Source organism: Eleutherodactylus coqui, chromosome 1, assembly GCF_035609145.1.
Source record: "Eleutherodactylus coqui strain aEleCoq1 chromosome 1, aEleCoq1.hap1, whole genome shotgun sequence".
In the NCBI taxonomy this organism is placed as follows: Eukaryota; Metazoa; Chordata; class Amphibia; order Anura; family Eleutherodactylidae; genus Eleutherodactylus; species Eleutherodactylus coqui.
Genome location: NC_089837.1, coordinates 233253546 through 233278573, shown reverse-complemented (window position 1 = coordinate 233278573; position 25028 = coordinate 233253546). Strand labels below are relative to the sequence as shown.

The window sequence follows — 25028 nt, the reverse complement described above, 5'->3', positions numbered from 1 at the left end:
AAAATGCAAATACACATTCAAAATACATTTTTACACTAACTTGTTTTGTTTTCATTGTATGTCTCCTGAATACATCCACATTCCAATTACCTTTACCTTAGCAACTGCTATAACCATTGAAATCAATTATGGGCTGTAATATTAGTTTGTAGTTATAATTATTACAGATGAGTGGTGTTTATTCATTATACTGCACTAAATAATCCCAATTATGAATAAATGTGGGACTTATTCAGGTTAACATTTATGTTTTATGTATTGAGGATATTCAGTGTAATCAAAAAAATTATATTAACACTAAGGCCTCATGTCCACTAGAAAAATGCAATCCGCTCAGAATCTGCCGCGGATTTCCGCGGCAGATTCCGCATGTATTTGCTTTAAATGGTATTTTTTTGCATGCAGATATCCGCACACATTGCTATCAATGTGATAGCAATGTCGCCAATCCGCACGGAATCAGTGGTAAAATGGAGCATGCCGAGTGTTTTCTCCCACGCGTGAAAAACGCAATTCTTTTAAAATGCCATCTGCGGGTGCAAAAATCAATTTAATGGACCGCGGATGGCCAATGATTCCCTATGGGCAAAATCCGCAATTCCATTTAGCTAGTAAACATGAGGCCTAAGTGCTATGTCCAGAGAATGTATATTTGCAATTCATTTAAAAATGTAATCAAACCCATACAAAGAGCCAAATGTATGTTTTTTTGTGTTTATAACAATAATTATTACTCTTATTATTGTCAAATTATGTTTTTATTTTTGCTATATGCATTCAAGGAATGTTCTAAAATGTTAAAACTTATGCTATATTCATTGGTTAGATCTATCACTAGTTCTGCCGCGCTTCTGCACATTGGGATTTGTTTGCCTGGCTTCATCGGTGATGTGTCCTGTATACATATGTGACTGCTGTAACAAATCAGTGGTCTCATCAATATATATTATGAGATATCAATTGAAAAATGATCAGTTTATTGTCTGATACTGAGCTCCAAATGCCAGGAGTTTAAATGTCATCCTGCAAAGCTGGACTGTGTTATTCCCATTGCAGGCGAGGTACATGAAACTGGGATTCTCTCTTTACTGTTCTGTGAATCCCAGAGTCATGTATGGCTCCCCCCTTCCCCAGCCATTACACTAGACATAGCATTGTATATAAGCTTTGCATGGAGTGTATGTTGGATGTTTAATGCCACTTTATCGCACAGCGCAAATTTGCTGATTAGTTTACATCCCTTTTTTAAATGTCAAAATCAAGAGTGGAATTTGAACATAAAAAGTATGATATATATGTCAATCGTATAAGAAAAGTCTGAGAAGTCAAAATGCAAAAACATCTGGCATAATTGACATATACTGTGGAAGATGTAACAAATCCAGTTCATGCTTCCATTATGGTTTGTACTCCAATCGCAATGTATTTTACAACAAAGAAAAAGTTTTTTTCAGCTTTTTCTCATGCAACAAGAGTGAATAATTCTCTATACATGATGAGATTTTCAGCTTCTATTCCATGATTGTCTGTCTGTCTGTGTATCTTAAAACACATCCATTAGGGACTCATACATCTGCAGTCACTACTAATAAGACCTGGCAGTGCAAATGTTTGGCTGTGGATGCATTCATTTGGCAGAAGGAATCTGTCTGTCTTCAAACAGATGTGGGCTTTATATTTTTTTTTGCAAATTAGTCATCTTAGTTGTTCAGTGAGAAGCATGATGACTGTGATAGCTATTGGTTCTGACGTGGCAATGTTAATGTCACAGTCAATTATGCCATATGGCTGTTTGATTTAAATCACTGACAAACTTGCTTGTAAATATTCATAGAAGCTTTATGTTTGGAAAAAAGAAAAAGGTAGGAGAGAAGTAAGTAAAATGAAAATTACTTTATGTGAATAGAGGTCTTGTGGTTAGGCCTCGTTCACATGAGCGTGTTTTCGCGCGTACCATAGCTGCCCACAAAACCACGCATCCACGTCCGCGCAAGAACACGCATGAATGAAGCTCCGTGCCACTATTGCTTTAAATGGGGCTGCCGCTGATGCCGGCAAACACAGAGAGAGAGACACACACACACAGGGCAGACAGAGAGAGACACAGCGACAAATGCAAGGCAGACAGAGAGAGAGATGCAGGGACACACACAACAGAGAGGTAGAGAGACACACAAAGACACACACAGCAGACACAAAAAGAGAGACACACAAAGACTCACAGCAGACACAGAAAGAGAGACACACAAAAACACACACAGCAGACACAGAAAGAGAGACACACAAAAACACACACAGTAGACACAGAAAGAGAGACACACAGAGAGAGACACACACAAGAGAGAAAGACAGAGAGAGACACAAGATGTTACTGCAAGATACACCGAATACTGGGGGCTCCACAGTAACATATATTATACTAAGTGGTGTAATATACCAACATGTAATATACACAAAGACACACAGCAGACACAGAAAGAGAGACACACAAAAACACACACAGCAGACACAGAAAGAGAGACACACAAAAACACACACAGCAGACACAGAAAGAGAGACACACAGAGAGAGACACACACAAAAGAGAAAGACAGAGAGAGACACAAGATGTTACTGCAAGATACACCGAATATTGGGGGCTCCACAGTAAAATATATTATACTAAGTGGTGTAATATACCGACATGTAATATACACTAATTGACTGTTACCATGTCCCCAAAACATGGAGGACCAAGCCGTGGACTGCAGATGGCTCGACAGTTCTTAAAACATTTACAACTTTTTTCCCAAGCTTTTTATGTTCGCATAGCAATTGGGTCAATATAGTTATCTATGTAAACAATATTATTAGTTATAACAATGTAGAGCTCAGCAATATGAGTTATTTAATATTTCATGCATGTGCGTGTCACCTTGGGCAGTGGTTCTGCCATTCTTGGACTAACAAAATATAAACAAATGCATCAATTGTATTTTTCTTCATTTCTTTCAGAGGAACATGTTGTAAGAGTTCACGACCTAGTGCCTCCTCAAGCAGGTAATGTTCTCTATTGTATTAATTGTTTACTCCTCTTATTGGTAACATTATGTTCTCTTTTTTCCATTACAAAAGTCAAACTGGGTTTATTTTTCAATGATACATAAACAGTTTAATATCAATTTCTTTTGAAGAACCTACAAAACAACATGAACTGGAGCCAAAAGAAATCTTTTATCATATCCACTGTCAATTATTGTATCTAGTTTGTCATTATTTGCTCTCTATTTTTTATGTGCTACTGTTTATCTAATATAAAAAAATCTATAAAAATGCTAATAAAATTGCCTTTCTTAAACATGCACTCGGCATTGTATATTTTATTTTCCAGAAGAACCTGAAAAGCAAGTTGAGCCAGAACCAAGAGAGATAACTGAAGGTGCTCATAATAAGTATTTCAACTTTCATTTGTAGAATGTGATAACTGTAGTTGTGTACCACTCACAAAAGTAAATAATAGAGATGAGCGAGCATACTCGCTAAGGACAATTGCTCGAACGAGCATTGTCTTTAGTGATTACCTTCCCGCTCGGCAGAAAAGGTTCGGGTGCCGGTGGCGGGCGGGGAGCGGCTGGGGAGAGCAGGGGGGGAACAGAGGGGAGATCTCTCTCTTCCCCCACTCCCCTCTGCTCACTCCCGCAACTCGCCGCTCACCCGCTGGCACCTGAACCTTTTCTTCCGAGCAGGCAGGTACTCGCTAAGGACAATGCTCTATCAAGTAATTGCCCTTAGCGAGTATGCTCACTCATCTCTTGTAAATAAAATTGTGTAAGCAGATTACTAAATTGTTAGACCTTTTTACATTTAAACTTTTTAAAATATTTAAAGATGCTGAACATTAAAATCAGTTGAGCAAATTAAATTCTTTCCTAAGGTGCAGTTTTCAGCCAGATTAGCTATATTTGTATACGTGTAATGGATCGTGATTAAATTGATACTTGTATGGCTACAACAAAGTAAAAAGAAAACAATGAAGAACATTTCTATATAAAGTGATTTTTTTCCTATGCTATTGTTTGAATAGAGTGAGATGGATCTACATGTTTCAAGCTCTGGGTGCATTTCCTTATAAATAATGGTGTATACTGTTTTAATTTGATTTAGGGCTTAGTCAGACGGGCGTTTTTAGCCACGATTTGCGCATGCGCATGTGTCCGGCGATTTTATAAAACCATTGCTTTGCAATGGTATGGGACACATGAGCACTTTTTATGCGCTCGTCCGATAAATTATAGAACAGAAATCGCAGATCGCACCTATGTGCGATCTGCGATTCCTGTTCTCTTCTCTATATGCGCTCAATGGGGCCGGCGGCAGCAGCGCCGACCCCATTGAGAACATATAGAATACAAATCATTCTTCTCTGCCACAGCTGTGACAGCTGTGGCAGAGAAGAACGATGTTTGCCCATTGAATTCAATGGAGCCGGCAATACAACCGTCTCCATTGAAAGCAATGGGCTGCCGGCGAGCGCTGGATGAATTGTCGGGAAGGGCTTAAATATATAAGCCCTTCCCTGCAATTCATCCTAAAATGTGTTAAAATTAAAAAAAATTGTATACTCACCTTTCCGCTGCAGCCAGAGTTCTGCCACGGCCGCTGTCAGTTCTCCTGAACTGCTTCTCGGCACTATTCAGCCGATGGAGCTTTAAAATCCCCGCCTGCTGAATGAGTTGCCTCTGATTGGTCACAGCCTGACCAATCAGAGGTAGGTTTCACTCACACACCCATTCATGAATTCATGAATGGGTGAGTGACTGCTGCCTCTCATTGGCTCAGCGGGAGCTGCCCCTGATTGGTCCCGCTGAGCCAATGAGAGGCAGCAGTCACTCACCCATTCATGAATTCATGAATGGGTGTGTGAGTGAAACCTGCCTCTGATTGGTCAGGCTGTGACCAATCAGAGGCAACTCATTCAGCAGGCGGGGATTTTAAAGCCCCGCCGGCTGAATAGTGCCGAGAAGCAGTTCAGGAGAACTGACAGCGGCCGCGGCAGAACTCCGGCTGCAGCGGAAAGGTGAGTATACATTTTTTTTTTATTTTAACACATTTTAGGATGAATTGCAGGGAAGGGCTTATATATTTAAGCCCTTCCCGACAATTCATCCCGGGCTCGCCCGCAGCGCATTGCTTTCAATGGAGCCGGCTGTATTGCCGGCTCCATTGAATGCAATGCGCTGGACAGCTCCGGCCTGTTTCTAATGAAACGCGGCTAGGAGCAGATTTTCGGGCGCTTTTTCGGCCGATTTTTCAGCGCCGGTCATGCGATTTGCGCATGCGCATCCGTCATGCGATGCGCAAATCGCGTGAAAAAACGCCCGTGTGACTAAGGCCTTAATAAGCATTTATAAAATATGGCTCTTACAACTATCACATATCATTGCTACTAGTAGTCTCACATAAAGCGTAAGCCACAAAACCTGAACAAATGTCTCACACTTTCTCCTTTATAACATGTATCAAACAGTGTTAGATAGATTTGTTGCAAACCAAATTGTGAAAAATGCCATGCAAAAACTTAAATAAGCCGAACAGTAATTGATACACGTGAGTCAATCTGCAGTTTTGTTTGCTATACAGCAATGTGAATATCATGTAGAAGGAAATAGTCAGCACACCTTAGCTGTGCTTAGTAGCTAGGAACACCAAATGGACGGTTGAATAAGAAAAGGAATCCAGCACTTTCTGAGTTAAAATGTTCATTCTTTATTTCATCCAATGTAAGATAACATAGAAAGCAGTGTCCATAGAGCACAGAGGTAAGAGATACAGAAAAACCATAGTCTTACTGTTTCCGCCTCAAAAGCCTTTAATCATGACCACCAGTCTGAATATGTTCATGTAGTTACAGAGTAACCCTCACCCTACTCAATGGGTGACACAAACAATGCTTCTATTGAGATCTGCATGTGTCACCTATATTGACTACATGTACCAGCAGTGCTGTGTCAGCATTTCTGATCCACTGGTAGACAGTCCTCATAACATATCAGGGTCACTACGGCTCTCATCAGGCCCAGCTTTAACCTCAGATCCTCATCACTGCTTTCTATCTCAGGACTGATGTGCACTGGTTTTCAGCACTCTGCCCAGTACACTCTCTAGCTTTCTCACTAACTAGAATGGAGCCAGTGCATCCCAACGTGCATTGTCCGCACATGTGACCTCTGACTCAGCCAACTTTGGTACCCAATGCTAACAATATAACACAGGTAAAAGGTGAAGCAAACCAACAAAAACAAACAAAGCCTAGCATTGGTCACCAGTTACCTCCACTAGCATACCACAGTCCAACAGTACATTGTGTAGGGAGGGATGGATCAGTATTTTGAGAGTAACCACACTGGAGCATCCCATTAAAGACTAACTTAATATTTCCTTTTTTTTTGCTTTATTTTTCGCCAATATATATGGTGAGGATCGAGCAGGAAGCATTGTTTCCCTGCTGAGTTATTGATGTACCGTATTTTTTATTCATTATTCATAGAAATTCAAGAAAAAGAGATTTCAAAAGAGGCTCTTGAAGCAGAAAAAGGTGCGTGTTTTTTTGTTATATTAATGGTTTAACTTTCATTTACCATCAGAACAAACAATAAAGGGTTAAGGTATGTTCACACATAGAGGAAATGCTGCAGATCTTCCATAGCTGAAAAATCCACAGCATTTTTGCATCAAACACCGAGTCAAAATCCACATCATTGTTGATTCTGTACAGTGATTCCACCCTGTGAGAAGGTTCTCTTAAGCTGTCTGGTTTTCTGTTTCATCATGGGAGCGGGAAAATGTAATGCTGGATTCATCCTATAGCAGAACATGATATGGGCCTTAAGTCAGACCTCATCTGGAATACTGTGTCCAGTTCTGGGCCCCCCAATTTAAAAAAGACATAGAGAAACTGGAGCAAGTTCAGAGAAGAGCTACCAAGATGGTGAGCGGTCTGCAAATCATGTCCTATGAGGAACAGTTAAAGGATCTGGGAATGTTTAGCTTGCAAAAAAAGAAGGCTGAGAGGAGACTTAATAGCGGTCTACAAATATCTGAAGGGCTGTCACAGTGCAGAGCGATCAGCCCTATTCTCATCTGCACAAGGAAAGACTAGAAGCAATGGGATGAAACTGAAAGGGAGGAGACACAGATTAGATACTGGAAAAAACTTTCTGACAGTGAGGGTGATCAATGAGTGGAACCGGTTACCACAGGAGGTGGTGGGCTCTACTTCAATGGAAATCTTCAAAAAGAGGCTGGACAAGTATCTGTCTCGGAATATTTAGTGATCCTGTATTGAGCAGGGGGCTGGACCTGATGACCCTAGAGGTCCCCTTCCAACTATACCATTCTATGCTTCTATGACATAAACGATGTTTTCCCTTACAGCGATGCTGCAAAGGAATAAATTGTGGTATGTTCTATTTTTTCGCGTTCCTCGGAACACATTACCCATTGATTTCAAAGGGACCATAAATACATTGCATGGCTCTCGCATGCCATACAGTGTGCACACAATTGCAATGCGATGTTTCCCCTTGGGATCAATGGGAAACACTACCGATCCTTTATCATGCATGAAACTTGCTCAAAGTAGATTGAAATCTCGCAAAAGCCTGAAAATCTCCTTGCATATGCGGGTAAAATGCACGTTGACAAGTGCGATATTGGGCCGATTTTCACGCCCCGATTTCTCGCTCGCCCTTGTGCAGTTAGTCTACAGGTGGTTTCATACTGAGCATGTTTTTTTAAAGCCACAGTTTTTGTGGCAATTTTTCAGCCAAATTCAGAAGTGGATTTAAATAGAATTAGAGATATATTACCATATTTATTTAAAAGATGACTGGAACATTGTACAGAACTAGCAATGTTACCTCCTGTGTCACTCCTATTTCCTCATAGATTGTAAGCTCTTTGGAGCAGGGCCCTATGGCTGTCTTCTTCCTGCAGTGAGGACTCAGTCACACGGGCGCATCGGCGCCTGTGTACGGGTGCCGATGCGCCCGTGTGACTGAGCCCTCAAGGTAAAGTTTGTCTCATCTATAAAAGAAGGACTTTTCCCTCTTGCTGCATCCACTATTGGCTTTGGCTCACAACACTGCATGAAAAATTGCAACAAAAACTGCGCACAGTATTATGCACAAGCAAATGCGCGAAGTACCCTCGTTCACTGCACAAAAAAAGTTGCGCAGGAACAAGCGTATCAGAAAATACTGAAGCCACCCGAAATACCAATTGTTCCCTATTACTTATCCAGATTTCTCGTTTATCCAACCCAGCGATGTGTCTGCTTGTATAAACAGGCTGCACGAGCAAATGAGCGGACTCTGACATCATTTAGGCTTCTTTCACAAAATTTTTATTTGAAACATGAATTTCATTCATTTTTTTAAAGCTTTTTTAGGTGGCATTTTTATAAACATCTGCATTTTCCAGGCTTCTTTTTCCTATGTAGAAGTCTTTGAGGAAATGCCGGAAAAAATGCCTAGCCTAGAACATGCGGCAATAAAAAAAATACCATGGTCCAAAAAAATGCCCACAAAGTGAGAAAAATGCCACAAAAGAAACAAAATGTTTATACTGCATTTAATTAATTCCTATCGACGTACAGCGTACATCTGCCAGAGGTATTGCTTGCTGCAAATACATGGCAAAAATGATGCAGCTTTTTCTTAGAATGCCATGTGTCAAACCACCTTCATGAATCGTACCCATTTTTATGTTTCCTCAGTGATTTCGGTGGTAAAAGAAGAGGAAATTCAATTAGATACAAAACCAAGTAAGTGATATGTTAGAACACGAAACGTTACCTACATATGTCTCAGGATCTGTATTAAAAATATTTTAAAAACTAAGCATATTTTCAGAAAGGGTATAAAGGTGGCTGTAGATGTAATGAGTATAATTGAAGCTAGGGCTGCATGGAGTCTCTTGGCAATGACAAGGGTCATGCAACCAGAATGACTGTATAGCCCTGTGAGCTTGCATTATTATTGATCTCAATGGGGTCTCAATGGAGTCGCAAGTGATCATGAATGTAACATGCAGGTCATAAAATCCACCAAGGTTGGATTTTTTGCAACCTGTGTTTCATGGTCCAGGTCATAATTAACTGTTTAGCTCTAGCCTTAAAGTGTACCTACTGTAACTTATCAGATAACTTTTCAGTATAAGCTCAAATTTGCTTTCTATCTCCGTGTAGGTCTCCATCATATTGTCAAAACAGCTCTAACAGCTCTAGCTCATTGAGGCATGATACAAGACCTCTGAATGCATACAGTGGTATCTGGCACTGGGATATTATTAGTATGACCTTTAAGTCATATGGGTTGTAAGATGGGGCCATCTTGAATCAGACTTGCTGCTTCACTTGCGGTTTAATATATCCTGACCTTCACAGATACCATTGTGATGAGATAATCAATGTTATTCACTTCACCTGTCAGTGGTTTCAAGGTCATGGCCAATTGGTGTATTGTTCTGTATAGTGTCTACAGCTAAGTTTACTCCTAGTCTTATGTTTCAGTGGTTGCAATCTCCAAACCCATGTGGTCCATACTTTGTTTCACTCAACCGCTGCTCCCTGCTGACAGTAATAGAGGGCCAGATGGAAATAAGAAATATATGACTGCAGGATCAGATTGAGACAGGGTGTAATAACCCCGGTTGGGCATTAAAAAGTAGAATTTTCAGTTCATCTTTAGCAGTCTGGGATGATTTAGTGAATCCTGCAATGAGCAGAGGGTTGGATCTGATGACCCTGGAGGTTCCTTTCTACTTCACAATCCTATGATTCAGTCTCCTTTCCCAAGTATTAATCATGTCTCCCAGTACTGCTACCCCCCCAAGACTTACAGTAGGGCCATAATATAATGGTATAATATAATATCAATATAAATAAATATAAATGGTATAACAAGCAGAACGAAGAAAGAATAATATATATGAAAAACCTATTAACACAACAAAAAGCACAAATCCAAAACTATGGACTCACTATTAAAAGACAGGGGCAGAAGGTGATTATAATCAAATGATGAGAATAAAGATGATGGTCATTAGAGATGAGCGAGCGTACTCGTTAAGGCAAAATACTCGAGCGAGTATTGCCATTTTCGAGTACATGCCCGCTCGTGCCAAAAGATTCGGGGGCCGGCGTGGGTGAGCAACCCCCCGCTCACCCACAGCGCACCCGAGTACTTTTCACCCGAGTAGTGAAGTACTCGAAAATCGCGGTGCTCAATTGAGAAATCGCCCTTACCGAGTACGTTCGCTCATCTCTACTAAGTAGTCATCATTTATCCCTACTGGCAACCTTGTCTGAAATACTGTTTCTAAAAGCAAGAGATGCTTAATTGTAAAAATGAGAAAATGATGGAACATAGGTGCAACTCTGGTAATGTAAAGCACATAAAAGCAAATGGATCAATCAAAAATCTTCTGTATTAATTATTTGATAGCACAAATAACAGATTTCAGAAATGCAGACCCTTCTTCAGAAATGTCTGGAAAGAATACAAGGATGTTACTAGATAATCATGTCCTGTACTCCAAGGAAAGAAGAATTGATGTCACTGCAAATCCCACTCTCCTCACAGTGCCATATGCACACTGTCCCATAGACTTGTATAGAAGAGAGCGCACACCGCGCTATCAAAATAGTCGGATTGTAGTGCCGGCGCGATCTTTGTGTCGGTTCCTGGAGGAATCAGGGAGTGAGTGAGCATAAAAAATACCTCATATAGCTTTCTGTCACGCCCTCTAATCTCACCATAACTTAGTTTATGGTGCTCTGGGCACTTGACAGGTTCCCTTTAAATTCAATTTAGGTGCAAATGATTAAATCAATATATTGGAAAGCCAATTTGTTAGTGTTTTGTGTTGCATAGCACCATCTTTATCTTTATATACTGTTCAAATGAAGATTAATTGTTGATATGTGTATACTTAGCAGTTTTACGTCATCTGTCTGCTTCTTATTTTTGTCTTTACATCCAGATGTGTAACATTGTTTTATCCACATTTTTCTCAAGCTGAATACTGTTTTATGACAAGAACAATTTAGAAATTTTTGCATTAGCTCACAATTTCAACCCAAGTCAAGGTGCAACAATGTTAGTACTCAAAAAGAAGTATTTTCTATTATTTGCAGGGGAAACAAATGCTCTTATGCAAATATTAGCTGCTCTCCAGGAATTTCAAGAAGGAATTGCCCGACTAGGAGGAGACTTGAATCTTTCATTATATCCACTATATGACGCTTCCACAGGTAAATAAACCCCTTCAAGATCAAGCATGTTTGTGCCTTAATGACCAGATCAAATTTTTGAAATTTGATATATATCACTTTAAGGGTGACTTCACACTGGCAAGGAAATCGCACGATTTCCCAGTGCTGCGAGAAATCACAAAATTATTAAGCCAATGGCTTCCAATGGCTCCATGCACATTTGCGATGTTTTAATGCTTGCGGTGGAGCGTTGAAACAAAATCACGGCATGTCCATTAGAGATGAGCGAGTATACTCGCTAAGGCACTACTCGCTCGAGTAATGTGCCTTAGCCGAGTATCTCCCCGCTCGTCCATAAAGATTCGGGGGCCGCCGCAGCTGACAGGTGAGTTGCGGCGGGGAGCGGGGCAGAGCGGGCGGGAGAGAGGGAGAAAGAGATCTCCCCTCCATTCCTCCCTGCTCTCTCCCGCAGCTCCCCGCCCCGCGGCGGCACCCGAATCTTTCGGGACGAGCGGGGAGATACTCGGCTAAGGCACATTACTCGAGCGAGTAGTGCCTTAGCGAGTATACTCGCTCATCTCTAATGTCGATTCTTTTTACGATTTCACCCATTGCTTCCAATAGGACCAGCAGCAGAGCCAGCCCCATTGAAATCGATGGGTGAGGATTGCGATCCTCTGCCACTGCTGTGACAGCATTGGCAGAGGACTCTCCGCGACGAGCATTTTCGGGGGGAAGGGCTTTAATTAGCAGTGTTATATTTTTCTCACTCTGTGACTACCCCCTTTTTTTATTCTGTGATCAACCTCTGATATCATTGAAACCTGAACCAATCAGGTCTAAATTACGGCACCTGAAAAGGCTGTTAGTAGCAGCCTGTTACGGGTGTCTTACCTGCTGTGGGGGGGGCCACGATCGCCGGCAGAGTAGCTGACATAAATTTACATTGCTGCTGCATTACTCTTTTCTAGTTATTTTAAAGAAATATAAAAATCAAGAATAATTACAAAACACAAACATTCATCTCGATGTACATTACTGATCAACATATTTCAGTTCTCTTACTTGGATTATGTTCACTATGCTCCTTACCATTCTTAAGCCCTTCCTTCTGCACCTAGTCGTCTGACATGTGTCACTTTGAGTGGTAATAACTTTGGAAGGCTTTTACTTATGCAAGTGATTCCAAGATATTATTTCCATGATCCATTGTACTTTATGTAAGTGGTGAATTTTGGTTGATATATTTTGCGTTTATTTAAGTTGAAAAATCCAAAATTTCCTAAAAATGTTAAAATATCTGCCATTTTTCAACTTTGAATTTTTCTGCTTGTAAAACAGATAATCAATCATATCATGCAAATCAGCCAATAAATTACATTTACCCTATAAGCGCTGCAGAATAAGTTGGCGCTATACAAATAAAGATTATTATTGGTACCATTTTGAAAATGTCTTTTTATTTACTTTGGACATCAGAAAGTGTAGAAGTATAGGGGCAGTTTTTCTAATTTTAACGGAAATATCATAAATCTGTTTTTTAAGGGATCAATTCAGTTCTGAGGTGACATTGAGAGGCCTATATGTTATAAACCCGCCTCTCAAATCACCCCTTTTAAAAAAGTTCACCCCTCAAGTTTTCAAAAGGCATTTACAAAATCTTTGTTAATTCTTTAGGTTTTTCATATGAACTAAAGCAAATTAGAGAATGAATTTGAACTGTTCATTTTTCTTGGAGGTTTTCACTTAATAGAAAAAATATCCTGTAACACAACAGACGTTAGCACATAAACAAAACTTAATATCTGTTCCCCTGAATCCGCAGTTTTTAAAAATATTTCACATGTGGCCCTATTGTGGATTTTGGGGCCTCCCTCTTATTGAGCCAAATTTTCCTTGGGATATTCAGAGAAGCATAATTTTTTTTAAAGTTTTCTATCTACAACTCTGTGTGAAGGCTTGTTTTCACAGGATACACGTATTGTATAGTCCAGAGTAGCTAACTAGCTACTAAAGGGCTATGCAGGCAGAGCGGGACACCGCCGCTATCGCTCGGTGAACAATACAGCTGTTCTGCATAAGCAAACAGCTGTATAGTTCTCCTCGATTACAGCCCGTGCCCCACTGTGAACTACCAGTTGGACACGGGCTGTAAGAATCTTGTCAGCACTGCCAACTGTGATAACAGCCTGCACCGTTGATAAGAATTCATCACTCAATTCAAGAAAACTAGAATTAAACGATGAACGACTCGTGCACGAAAACTGCATGATGTCCGTAAATTTAGACCCAACGATTCTTGCTCAAAAGACGGCTTTGAGCAATTTTTGAGCGAGAATCATTGAGGCTAAACGGGCCTTTATATATAACTGTCTCAAATTTACACATGCAATCATATGTTAATTTGGCCTTCAGCAGGAATCCTTCTCTCAGACCTACCATACCATGCTTATAAGTAAAAATTTTAATGAACTTTTGAATTATGCTTTTTTTTTAAACTATATTGAGTTTTAGGCCGTAGTCAGACGGGCGTTTTTTCACGCGACTTGCGGATCGCATGACGGATGCGCATCCGCAAATCGCGTGACCGATGCGCGCAAGTCGCCCGCAAATCGCCCGAAAATCTGCTCCTAGCCGCGTTTCATTAGAAACGGGCCGGAGCTGTCCAGCGCATTGCATTCAATGGAGATGGCAATAGAGCCGCCTCCATTTAAAGCAATGCGCTGCGGGCGAGCCCGGGATGAATTGTCGGTAAGGGCTTAAATATATAAGCCCTTCCCTGCAATTCATCCTAAAATGTGTTAAAATAAAAAGAAATTGTATACTCACCTTCTCCCGGCAGCCGGAGCTCCTCGCGGCCGTCCTGCAGTGGGTGTGAAGGGGGTGTGAGTCAGACCTGCCCGCTGATTGGCTCAGCGCTGAGCCAATCAGAGGCATGCCTCACTCACACCCATTCATGAATTCATGAATGGATGTGAGTCAGACCTGCCCCTGATTGGCTCAGCGCTGAGAGGCAGCAGTCACTCACCCATTCATGAATTCATGAATGGATGTGAGTCAGACCTACCCCTGATTGGCTCAGCGCTGAGAGGCAGCAGTCACTCACCCATTCATGAATTTATGAATGGGTGTGTGAGTGAAACCGGCCTCTGATTGGTCAGGGCTGTGACCAATCAGAGGCAGATCATTCAGCAGGCGGGGATTTTAAAGCCCCGCCGGCTGAATAGTGCCGAGAAGCAGTTCAGGAGAACTGACAGCGGCCGCGCCTGGACTCTGGCTGCAGCGGAAAGGTGAGTATACAATTTTTTTTTATTTTAACACATTTTAGGATGAATTGCAGGGAAGGGCTTATATATTTAACCCCTTCCCGAGAATTCATCCCGCGCACGCCGGCAGACCATTGCTTTCAATGGAGCGGCTGTATTGCCGCTCCATTGAATTCAATGGGCAAACATCGTTCTTCTCTGCCACAGCTGTTACAGCTGTGGCAGAGAAGAATGATTTGTCTTCTATATGTTCTCAATGGGGTCGGCGCTGCTGCCGCCGGCCCCATTGAGCGCATATACAGAAGAGAACAGGAATCGCAGATCGCAGATAGGTGCGATCTGCGATTTTTTTGTTCTATAATTTATCGGACGAGCGCATAAAAAGCGCTCATGTGTCCGATACCATTGCAAAGCAATGGTTTTATAAAATCGCCGGACGCATGCGCATGCGCAAATCGCGGCTAAAAACGCCCGTCTGACTAAGGCCTTAGAGAGCATTGGAGAACATAAAATAAAATCTGGTAAAATTGATTCAGAAAAAAGTATGTAGGATTTACTCAATTAGGAATTGTGGAATTTCTATGCAAATGTTTCAAGACCGGAAAATATTCTTATATCCAGTGTATTTAGACTTCAAACAAACAAAAATAAGACATAACACTTCGACCCGTCCAATTTGGTTATTTAGCATTAGTCATTTTCCTTTTGAAATATAAACTAAAGAACTGTTTTGACAGTTGTAGAGAAAATAATAAATCGCTCACTTGATGTTCTAGAAGGATAGAAGCTGGCTGTGTCAAAAGGTTTATTTGCCATAGAAACGTCAAGAGAAATTCTTCATAGTCTAGGATACAAGCTAAGAAATATAAAAAAGTCTTGATCTACATTTATGTGAAATATGCATTACATGCTAATCGGTTCAGCATCAACACCATGAGGTGTAAATATTAATATGATATTTTAATAATATGTTTTAGCAGTACCGTCAAAAACACTGAAAAAAGAGCAAGATAAGCAAAAGAAAGGTATGTGCAAAAACTACTCAACTCTCATGAAGACAACCCCTTTTTGAATTGACACAGCTCTGGCTTCTGAAATACCCGTGATCAACTGCTATCACCAGGGAAAGTTGCATTCACCTAGACATTTCTCCTTTAGTGACTTAAGTATTACATGGCATTCATTTGAACAGGTGGCTGTCCAGGTAATGCATTAACAGGCTGCATCCACTGGACTAGGATTGGAAGATACTTAAAGGGGATGCCGAGTAGATGGTATCCATGTTACCTAATATGACAAATCAAAAAGGACTAGTACTTAAATTAAAATGTAGCCAAGTTTACTTTGACTCTTAATGCATTAAGGTAACTTGCTGTTCCAAAGTTTATTTCCTTCTTCAGTTGCTTTTCAATTGCCTTTGTTGCATTAAGGTAGCAATAGTTTTTCCATTGCTTCATATTAGATAACTTGTCACAGAAAAGTTATCACAGTTAGATTCAATTTGGCTACATCTGTATCTCAGATCTATACATTTTTGAAGCTTTAGGCCTCGGTCACCCGGGCGATTTTCCGTGCGATCTGCGCATGTGCATGCGATGTGCGATTTTATAAAACCATTGCTTTGCAATGGTATCGGACACATGAGCGCTTTTTATGCGCTCGTCCGATAAATTATAGAACAGAAATCGCAGATCACACCTATCTGCGATCTGCGATTCCTGTTCTCTTCTCTATATGCGCTCAATGGGGCCGGCGGCAGCAGCGCCGACCCCATTGAGAACATATACTAGACAAATCATTCTCCTCTGCCACAGCTGTAACAGCTGTGGCAGAGAAGAATGATGTTTGCCCATTGAATTCAATGGAGCCGGCAATACAGCTGAATGACAGCTGAGAGCTGCCCCTGATTGGTCCCTGCGCTGAGCCAATCAGAGGCAGCACTCACTCACCCATTCATGAATTCAGAGTGAGAGCTGCCTCTGATTGGTGAGGCTGGGACCAATCAGAGGCAGCTCATTCAGCAGCCGGGGATTTTAAATCCCCGTCTGCTGAATACTACTCACAGCAGTTCAGGAGGACTGCCGGCCGGCCGCGGCTGAACTCTGTCTGCTGGGACAAGGTGAGTATATATTTTTTTTAACTTTTTACACATTTCTGGATTAATTTTAGGGAAGGGCTTATATTTTTAAGCCCTTCCCGAAAATTCATCGGGACATCGCCCGCAACCCATTGCTTTCAATGGAGCCGGCTGTATTGCCGGCTCCATTGAATTAAATGCGCTGGACAGCGCTGTACTGCTCCAGCCTGTTTCTAATGAAACGCGGCTAGGAGCAGATTTTGGGGCGATTTTTCGGCCCCGGTTACGCGATTTGTGGATGCGCATCCGTCATGCGATCCGCAAATCGCGGGAATAAACGCCCGTGTGACCGAGGCCTTACTGTAAAACATTTACTTCAGTTACTTGAATGCAGAGTAAAGGGCTGGCGTCAGAAAAAATGTGAAATAATGGAAAGCTAAGTACAAACACGTAGAGCAATGTTTTCAACTATTTATTTTGCTCTACGTAGATTTCAGTTTTTTTGAGTGTTATTTTTAGTTAGTTGAAGCATTATTAATCGTGTAGAATTACAGATTCAGTAAGGATTAGCCACACTCAGAGTCTTTATACACTGCAGAAAAATATGTATACGGACTAGTAATAATGATACTTATTATTTATTCATTATTTCTTAGAGGCGCCAGTAAAAATATCCAAAAAGGACTTGGTTAAACCTGTAAAAGGTAATATATTGAAACTTCTTGTAAGTTTTCTTGATGTTTTCAGTTTTTTCTTTTCATGAAGTAGTGTGGAATAAAAAGAGTGACAAATTACCATAGTGCCAGTCATGTACAACTATTAACTTTCATTTAATGGCAAACTGATTCCATTGTATAATACATGTTGTCATCCTTAGAAATGCCAAAGAAAAAAGTGGAAAAAAAGCCAGCAGTGAAAGGTGAATAATTTGATATCATGTTTCTGTGATATGTTTATGTTGGTCTCAGTTGCTACATGCTTGGCAGTTAACTGTTTAACTAACCACTTAGGGCGACCTTACACTATCAATGACTATTTTTTCACACTCCCACCAATATGTTGTCTGTGGTTTTCCATTAAAAAGGCTACTACTAACCTATTGGGTTATCTTTGAGGGGTTGTTTACTGTGGATAAAAATAAGTGGGTGTCACTGGCTGTCTCCCTGCTGGGAATCCTAACAATGAATTTAAATTTCCTGGGGAATCTAGCAGCAAGTTTTCAGTTTTACCGAAGTACCACTGAACGTTGCTTCTATCCCATCTGTTCTCTGAAGGCAATCTGACTATTCCTACATGAATGATGTAATGACCTTATCCCACCACTGTAATATAAACGATGTAGTAAAGAGCAAAGGTCTGGTATGTGTAGCCCAGATGGGAAGTGGAGAAGAAGCTGAATATATAAGTTGCCACCAGAGGTGGGGCTAGCTGTTACCCAATCTGAGTACTATAGAGGGCCAATGTGATTTCCCAATCATGTTGTGGTCTGCAGTGTGGTTGCCAGCAGACTGTTCATGGAGCCCTGGGTAAATATATGTTGCTGCACTATTCATTATGTAAATACTACACTGCTATGACTTAGTAATGCACTTTATGCACCATTATATTATTTTCTGTGCATATATTACATTGTATACTGTTTAATTTGTGGCTAGTTGATGCCTCTCTTGGGTTGAAATAGCTTGTTTTAGAGGACACCACATGAGGGAAACTGGTTCCTTGGGGAAAAAGTGTTTTTTAAAACTAGACAACCCCTTTAAGTCATAAAAAACATAAAAATGCTACATTTTGCTCAGACATGAGCCCCTTTGTTCTAGTGACCAATAAAATAGTGATTTGCATATTTCTACCAATAATCTTTTCTATTTTATTGATGATGAAAGAAAAAAACTATTCTAGATAAGACAAAGGTTCCAGAATTTTTCCAGTACAGGAACATTTGTTGTCCTTTGGCATATAAAGGTATAATCAATCATGGTATTGATTTTTCTATATAAAAATCTATAATTCCAAGAAAAAAACCTACAGAGTAGAGATGAGCGAGCACCCAAATGCTCGGGTCCGCTTTATTCAAATCGAGCTTTTCGTAAAATTCAAGAGCTCTACTCGGATAACAAACCCCATTGACTACAATGGGAGACTCGAGCATTTTTGTATGTGGGACTCTCTCTCTCCTGCCTGCCAGACAAAAAATTTGCCATTGGCGCGTGCTGCGTCATGGCAGGGAGGGGCCAATATAGGCACTTCACAGCAGGGAGGAGCCAAAAACTGGGGCGGGGTCGAACACGGCTTGATGTTCCTCTAAGTAAGGAGCACCATCGAGTATGCTAATACTCGAATGAGCATCAAGCTCTGCAGAGTACGTTCGCTCAACTCTACTACAGAACAGTTATATTTTTATATCTAGCCATACTAGATATTACATTTCATTTACATCCCTAAACATAATGGCTATAGCTGACCATAAGCTTTACATATGTTTTAATTGATTTGGTCCAAAACAATACTCCTATCATTTTCGAGCACATAAATTAATGCTTTAGCATCCCATTCTTGGTACCATAATCAGAAAATATATTTCTACCAATGGTTGATTTTTTAAACATTTATTACTGAAATAACTGTTCTAAATAGTATACAATGTATTTACAAATTCAACATTTTTAATGAAAGTTGTATTTCAAGCCTGACTTAATTCCTGCCCCTAGGCTGCCATCTTTTAACCTTTCTAATGGCTAATCAAAGTTTTAGGATTCTCTTTTTGGCTAAAAGATGTATTAAATATGACTCTACTGATCTATACATTCATCTGACCTTTACAGAATTGAAATGTAGAAGGAATAATAAAAAATATTACTTGATTCATTATGTTGAATAAAATGTCAATAGTTTATTTTAAATATTTCTACCAGACAGATTTTAAAAGGACTCACATTCGTGTCCTAGGGACATGAATTATTTCTATACACCTGAAGAATAGTGTTTAATCATATTAATGTTGGTATTTTCTTATAGGCAAATAAAGTCATTCCAGTTCGTCACCTATTTAAATTGAAGAAATGGCTTTTAAAATTGTAAAATATGAATATCAAAATAATGTACAGTATTCAATAAAGACATGCAAATACTAATTATTATAAGTATTTCATTCTTTTACTCAAACTACTATCTGTCTTCATTATGTTTAATTAAAAAAAAGATTATTACTCAATAATCACTGCCTCATTTTCCAAATATTTTCGGGCTTATATATGTTTAGATTTGATTTCAAGGGGATTTCTGTTTTTATATGAATACAGCTTCTTGCTGTTCATTGATTAATTGTCTGGCAGCCCAGTCAGTAACTTTGTTTTGCTATTTAAACTAGCTCATCATAGAAGGCACTAGTTATATTTCTGGTATCCCAGTCTTGTGAATTAGTAGTTTTGTTCTGTGAAGAGTCAATCAGTGTGAGTGCAGACATTTGCTCTGTCTCTAGTTAGGTTTCTTTCTACACTTATTCTGTTCGGCTCCTTCTGTGTGTATACTGTCAGGTGTTCCTTGTTTTCCTGGATCTGTCCTACGTGGTCAGGGAAGTGTTACGTGTGCTACTGGGATCTGTAGTTCTAAGCTTCCCAGCAGCACAGGCCTCACAGGGTTAATTGATTGAGCTAGCTGGGTTTATATGTGAGCACAGATCCAGGAGATTGGCTAGCAGGAAGTACCACACCCAACCAGTTCAATCAATTAACCCTGTGAGGTCTGTGCTGCTAGGAAGCTTCAAACTACAGATCCCAACAGCATACATAATAGGAAGCCCCAGTTTCCTGGCGTGGGGGTCGCCCCTTGTTAGACAGGTGCGACCATTTTTAGACCAGGGATAGATTAATTCCCCTCTATGTTAGTTGCTCTGGTGTGTTTCCCACCTTCATGTCCCACTCTAATACTGGTGGTCTGTGCAATGTCTTTGTCAGACATGACAACAGATTAATCACTTTATAAATGAAAGGTTTTTAAACTTTCTAATGTTCTGTGTGTTGCAATGCCTCACCATTCTGAAAATATTTGTTTGCCGTTAGTTCAAGAAAACACTCTTGATTTACATTCAGAAGCAACAGTCTAGTAAATACAATACCTACCCTCATTCTCAGCTGAGATGAGGATACAATTGTATGCTGTCTAGGTAATGCTCTGTGAGCTAAACCGGTATGATTCCGGATTGATACACTGTAGAAAATTGAAGAGATCTGTGCAGCTGGTACTGATTTATTTAGCTCACTTGTTGTTTCCTAGACTTCACACAATTATGTATACCTCTCAGTAGAGTACAGGACTAGCAACATACCAATTTGTAGCCTGTGAATGTAGGCAAGAGTGTTCTAATTCCCTGACTGCATCTAAGTATCTTGAAAAGGAAGAAGAATTGATACACAAAGTATATTAGTAAGTTATATAACTTTTCATTTTTAGAATGATTCAAGGGATAGGGAATATTTATCATGGTGGTTACTATGTTTACACAAATTTAAAATCTTGTGAATGTCTATATTGATATCCGTGTTTCAATTTAAAATGAAATGTTAACTAACCATTTGTCCTAGTGTGCCTCGCATTTTGCATGCAACACTTTTCTCTTTTGAATACAGAAATCCAGGAAATTCCACAGTGTTCACTTTTACTCGTAACTTTATGCATGCTATAGGATGGCTGAAGTATTTTTAAAGTCTTTATAGTACTTGGTCAGTAATTAAGTATTGCATTCTTCTTTTAGAAATACCTATGAAAAAAACTGAGAAACTAGAAAAGAAAAAAGGTAATTTAACAAATACCAATGCTCTTAATGCACAATGATCATTCAGGGGAAAGAAATGTTAATGTTAAATTACCCCAATTAAAGGTGGGCTATGGAAGTGCAGAAACCCATCAAATCACATCAAATGTGTAAAACAGCACCTATCTATAAGCAATATTTCTGTTGTTGTCTCACATAATCACTCTCATCCAGTCAGCATACCTAGAATGGATCAGGCCAGATCATGACTCCTGTTTTTGAAAATTCAGGTAGGGTATCATAAGTTGCTTTTCAGAGCTCTTGACTGGCTGAGAGGGCTCATGTGATAGACATGTGAACCAATTCAGAATCTAGAAATGCTTACTTTTGCTCCCCTATTTAGCACTTGTGTGAGGAAGTAGGGTGGGTAGATGCAATTATCCTTACTGGTATAACAGAGAGACAGTTTTGTGTAGGGACATTAGCACACCTACTTCAGATCTCTCCTCTGTAATTGATGATTGGGCTGCAGAGCCAGGAGTGGGAAATAGAGAGCAGAAGTTGAACCATCACCATTACCACCACCTTCACGGACGTTGGCATCTACCCCACATTTCAGCAGCCAGCCCTCTATTCCTCAGCAATAGGAGTGTAAAAAAATACCTCCCCCCAACCATCTACAAGCACAGAGTCTGATCACAAGCATTGCACAGCTTCTTGCAATGGAAAGCTGCCCTTCAGGCTACTGAAGACAGATGCCTTCCACAACATGATGCTCCATGCTAACTCATAGTACCAGATGCCCAGCCACCAGGTCTTTATCAAAAAGTAGCTCCTGGACTGCCATGTCCCTAGCATTGGAGAATGCTGTTAGTGGCAGGGTGCACCTGACCACGGATATGTCATCTACCAAGCATTGTCAGGGACATTCATTATCTTCAACAGCACACTGGGTCAATATCAAGCAGGTGGAGCATGGAGCTAAAATTGGTATTCCACATTTCATAGTAGTCCCAAAAATTGTAGGACATTCATCCTTGCCTGTTCCCTGTTGCAGTTGTTGCTTGGAGAAGGCCTGTGCTTGAGTGTTGTGTTCACCTGGTAGAATTTGTTGTTGTAAAAGTTATGACATTGCTTTTAAAACAAGAAGCACACTTGCTGCCTTTCTTGGTGCAATTTCTGATCTAGGAGACCTAAAACACACACCTCAGAATAGAAGTTCCAGCACAGATGTGAAAGCAGCTTTATACACATAATATAGACATATACAGGTATATTACATGCAATTGCACACCCATTTCACAAACTTACCTTCCCTACAGATGGCTTGTACAAGAAGCTCAGGGCAGTAGAAAAATAGTTAACCAGCCATAACAGGAGGACAAAGCCTCCTGTATTTTTATCTTCTGGCAGAAGCTAGCCTCTCTCTCCCCCTCCCTTTCCAACTGGTCTGACAGCTCACTTCTGAATTACGGCATTGAATTGCAAGCTAAGAAGCCAGGAAGGCAACAGAAGAAAGAAAATGGAGGACCTCAACAAGGAGGTCAGAGGTTCTGCACAGCAGGGAGATCCTTGGCTATGTTAAGAAGCAGCAGCATAGTATCATAGAATGGTAGAGTTAGAAGGGACCTCCAGGGTCATCTGGTCCAACCCCCTGCTCAGTGCAGGAGTCACTAAATCATCCCAGAAAGATGTCTGTCCAGCCTTTTTTTGAACACTTCCATTGAAGGAGAACTCACGACCTCCCGTGGTAACCTGTTCCACTCATTGATCACCCTCGCTTCAGAAAGTTTTTTCTAATATCTAATTTGTGTCTCCTCCCTTTCACTTTCATCCTATTGCTTCTAGTTTTTCCTTGTGCAAATGAGAATAGGGCTGATCCCCCTGCACCGTGACAGAGCTGGGGAAAAGCCCAGGAGCTGGTGGCAGGGCCTTCTCTCCTCCTCTGCTATAACAGTTCTGCAGCAGGGAGAGAGGCCCAATGGAGCGCAGTATCTCCAAAATGTAGTGCAATGCTAGTACAGAGGGCGGAGCCAACTCCTGCTGCAAGGGGTTTCCACCAGCTCTCCTGTGGGCCAATCTGAGCTTGCAATGCCCTATATGGCACATTGTAGTTTGCTGGATATGCTGTTTCTTATTTACTTATTAAATACAGCAGTTAGTCCCACATTTGTATATGTAATAATTTATCCCTTGCAACTAATACATTATTCTGTGTATCAGAAGTGCCAACAAAAAAGCATGAAAAAGTACCAGCTGAACCCAGGAAAGGTAAGCATATACATTTCTGTAACAATAAAGTGAACTGATATTTTCCTTTATTTTTACTGGTGGTTGAAGGAATACTCTACTAGCTATTTCAATGTTAGCAATGTGCATTTTTAATGGGAATATTTGAATGCTGTTGTTAATTGCACACTCTGCCTTTCATGATATCGAATGTTCTTTGCCAATTTTGCAGTGACATTGCTTTTTTGAACAGTTTGGCTGCTTTATTTATACAGTATCATATAGTGACATTATTTAAAGAAAACCTGTCACCAGGTTCATGGTGCCAAAACTATGAGTAGTAGGAAAGCATGCACAGGGGCTTTTCAGACAAAACATACTTTGAAAAACCATTCAGAATTAGTCAAGGGGTCACAATGCTGGGGCCCTGGGAGAGACCTGTCAGTCTAAGTGATCCAGGTGAGGAGACACCTGTAACTTCCAGACCCATTTCGAGTGACTTTTCAGAAATGCATTTTTCTCTAAAAGGCTGCAGCGTTGGAGAATAAGAAATGCGTGTCTCCAATGTGCATAACTCTAATGTGCATGACTCTCCTGAACTTATGCTGCCTCTGGTTTGGGCACCATTACCTTGGTGACAGGTTCAACTTAATTGCATTGGATAGTGGTACTAGTTATACATTCCAGTAGGGCAGCATAACCTATGGCTTTGTCTTTTCTAAACTACAAGGGTATGTTCATAGGTGCTGAAATGCTGTGGATTTTCCACAGCAGAATTGACTACAGAATGTTTGTATACAGTACCAGCAATGTGGATGGAGTTTCAAGAATCCTCATCCACACTGTGCAGAAAAAAATCTGATCATACATTGACCTGTGCGGAGAATGTTCACCATAGATTTCATGCCTTCAAATCCACAGGGGGTCCATAGCATTTCCGCACCAAAACCTGTGTGAATTTTGCTACTGTGAATTTCTTCCAGTTAACTTAACTCTTAGGCCTCTTTCACACGGGCGACATTGATATCACCACTAGAAAATCGCAGCATTATCACATCGGTGTTCTGTGCGATAACTCTGCATTTTTTTTGTGGCGCTATGGCGATTTTGTATTGCTACAAATTTACACCTGGTGCTACAAAGTTGCGCAACTTTGTAGCTCTCTTTTGCTGGAATTTTCAGGGAGGAGGGTTGAAATATAAACTCTACCCCGAAAATAAACCCAAGCTGCATAATAAATAAATAAATACATCACCTAAGAGACGCTGTTCAGCTCCTCCACACTTCTTCCCAAGCTCCTCGGCACTCGTTTGAAGCTCTCTGACATAGGAGTTTGAAAAACCCTGCCTCCAGAAAGTACTGCCTCTGATTGGTTCATTGAATGGCTGTGATTGGCTGTCATGAAACAAACACAGGCACTGATTGAACTCTGATTGGCTAAGCCACAGCAAG

The 25028-nt window shown here is 40.5% G+C and overlaps 1 protein-coding gene across 26 annotated transcripts in view; it reads left to right on the top strand.

Moving 5' to 3' along the window:
• The window catches only part of TRDN (triadin), a 630780-nt gene that overhangs the window by 418134 nt on the left and 187618 nt on the right, over positions 1-25028 (top strand). For 25 of the 26 annotated variants that reach the window (XR_010793132.1, XM_066606567.1, XM_066606610.1 and 22 more), the window contains 10 exons: positions 2995-3039; positions 3371-3418; positions 6527-6574; positions 8756-8803; positions 11177-11293; positions 15498-15545; positions 17254-17301; positions 17475-17516; positions 21348-21389; positions 23571-23618. Coding sequence is in view for 25 of the 26 variants with exons in the window: in XM_066606567.1 (XP_066462664.1) it covers positions 2995-3039; positions 3371-3418; positions 6527-6574; positions 8756-8803; positions 11177-11293; positions 15498-15545; positions 17254-17301; positions 17475-17516; positions 21348-21389; positions 23571-23618 (534 nt within the window). In the remaining variant the exon portion in view is untranslated. The remainder of the gene's footprint in view (positions 1-2994; positions 3040-3370; positions 3419-6526; positions 6575-8755; positions 8804-11176; positions 11294-15497; positions 15546-17253; positions 17302-17474; positions 17517-21347; positions 21390-23570; positions 23619-25028) is intronic. The other variant, XM_066606494.1, reaches the window with a different exon arrangement.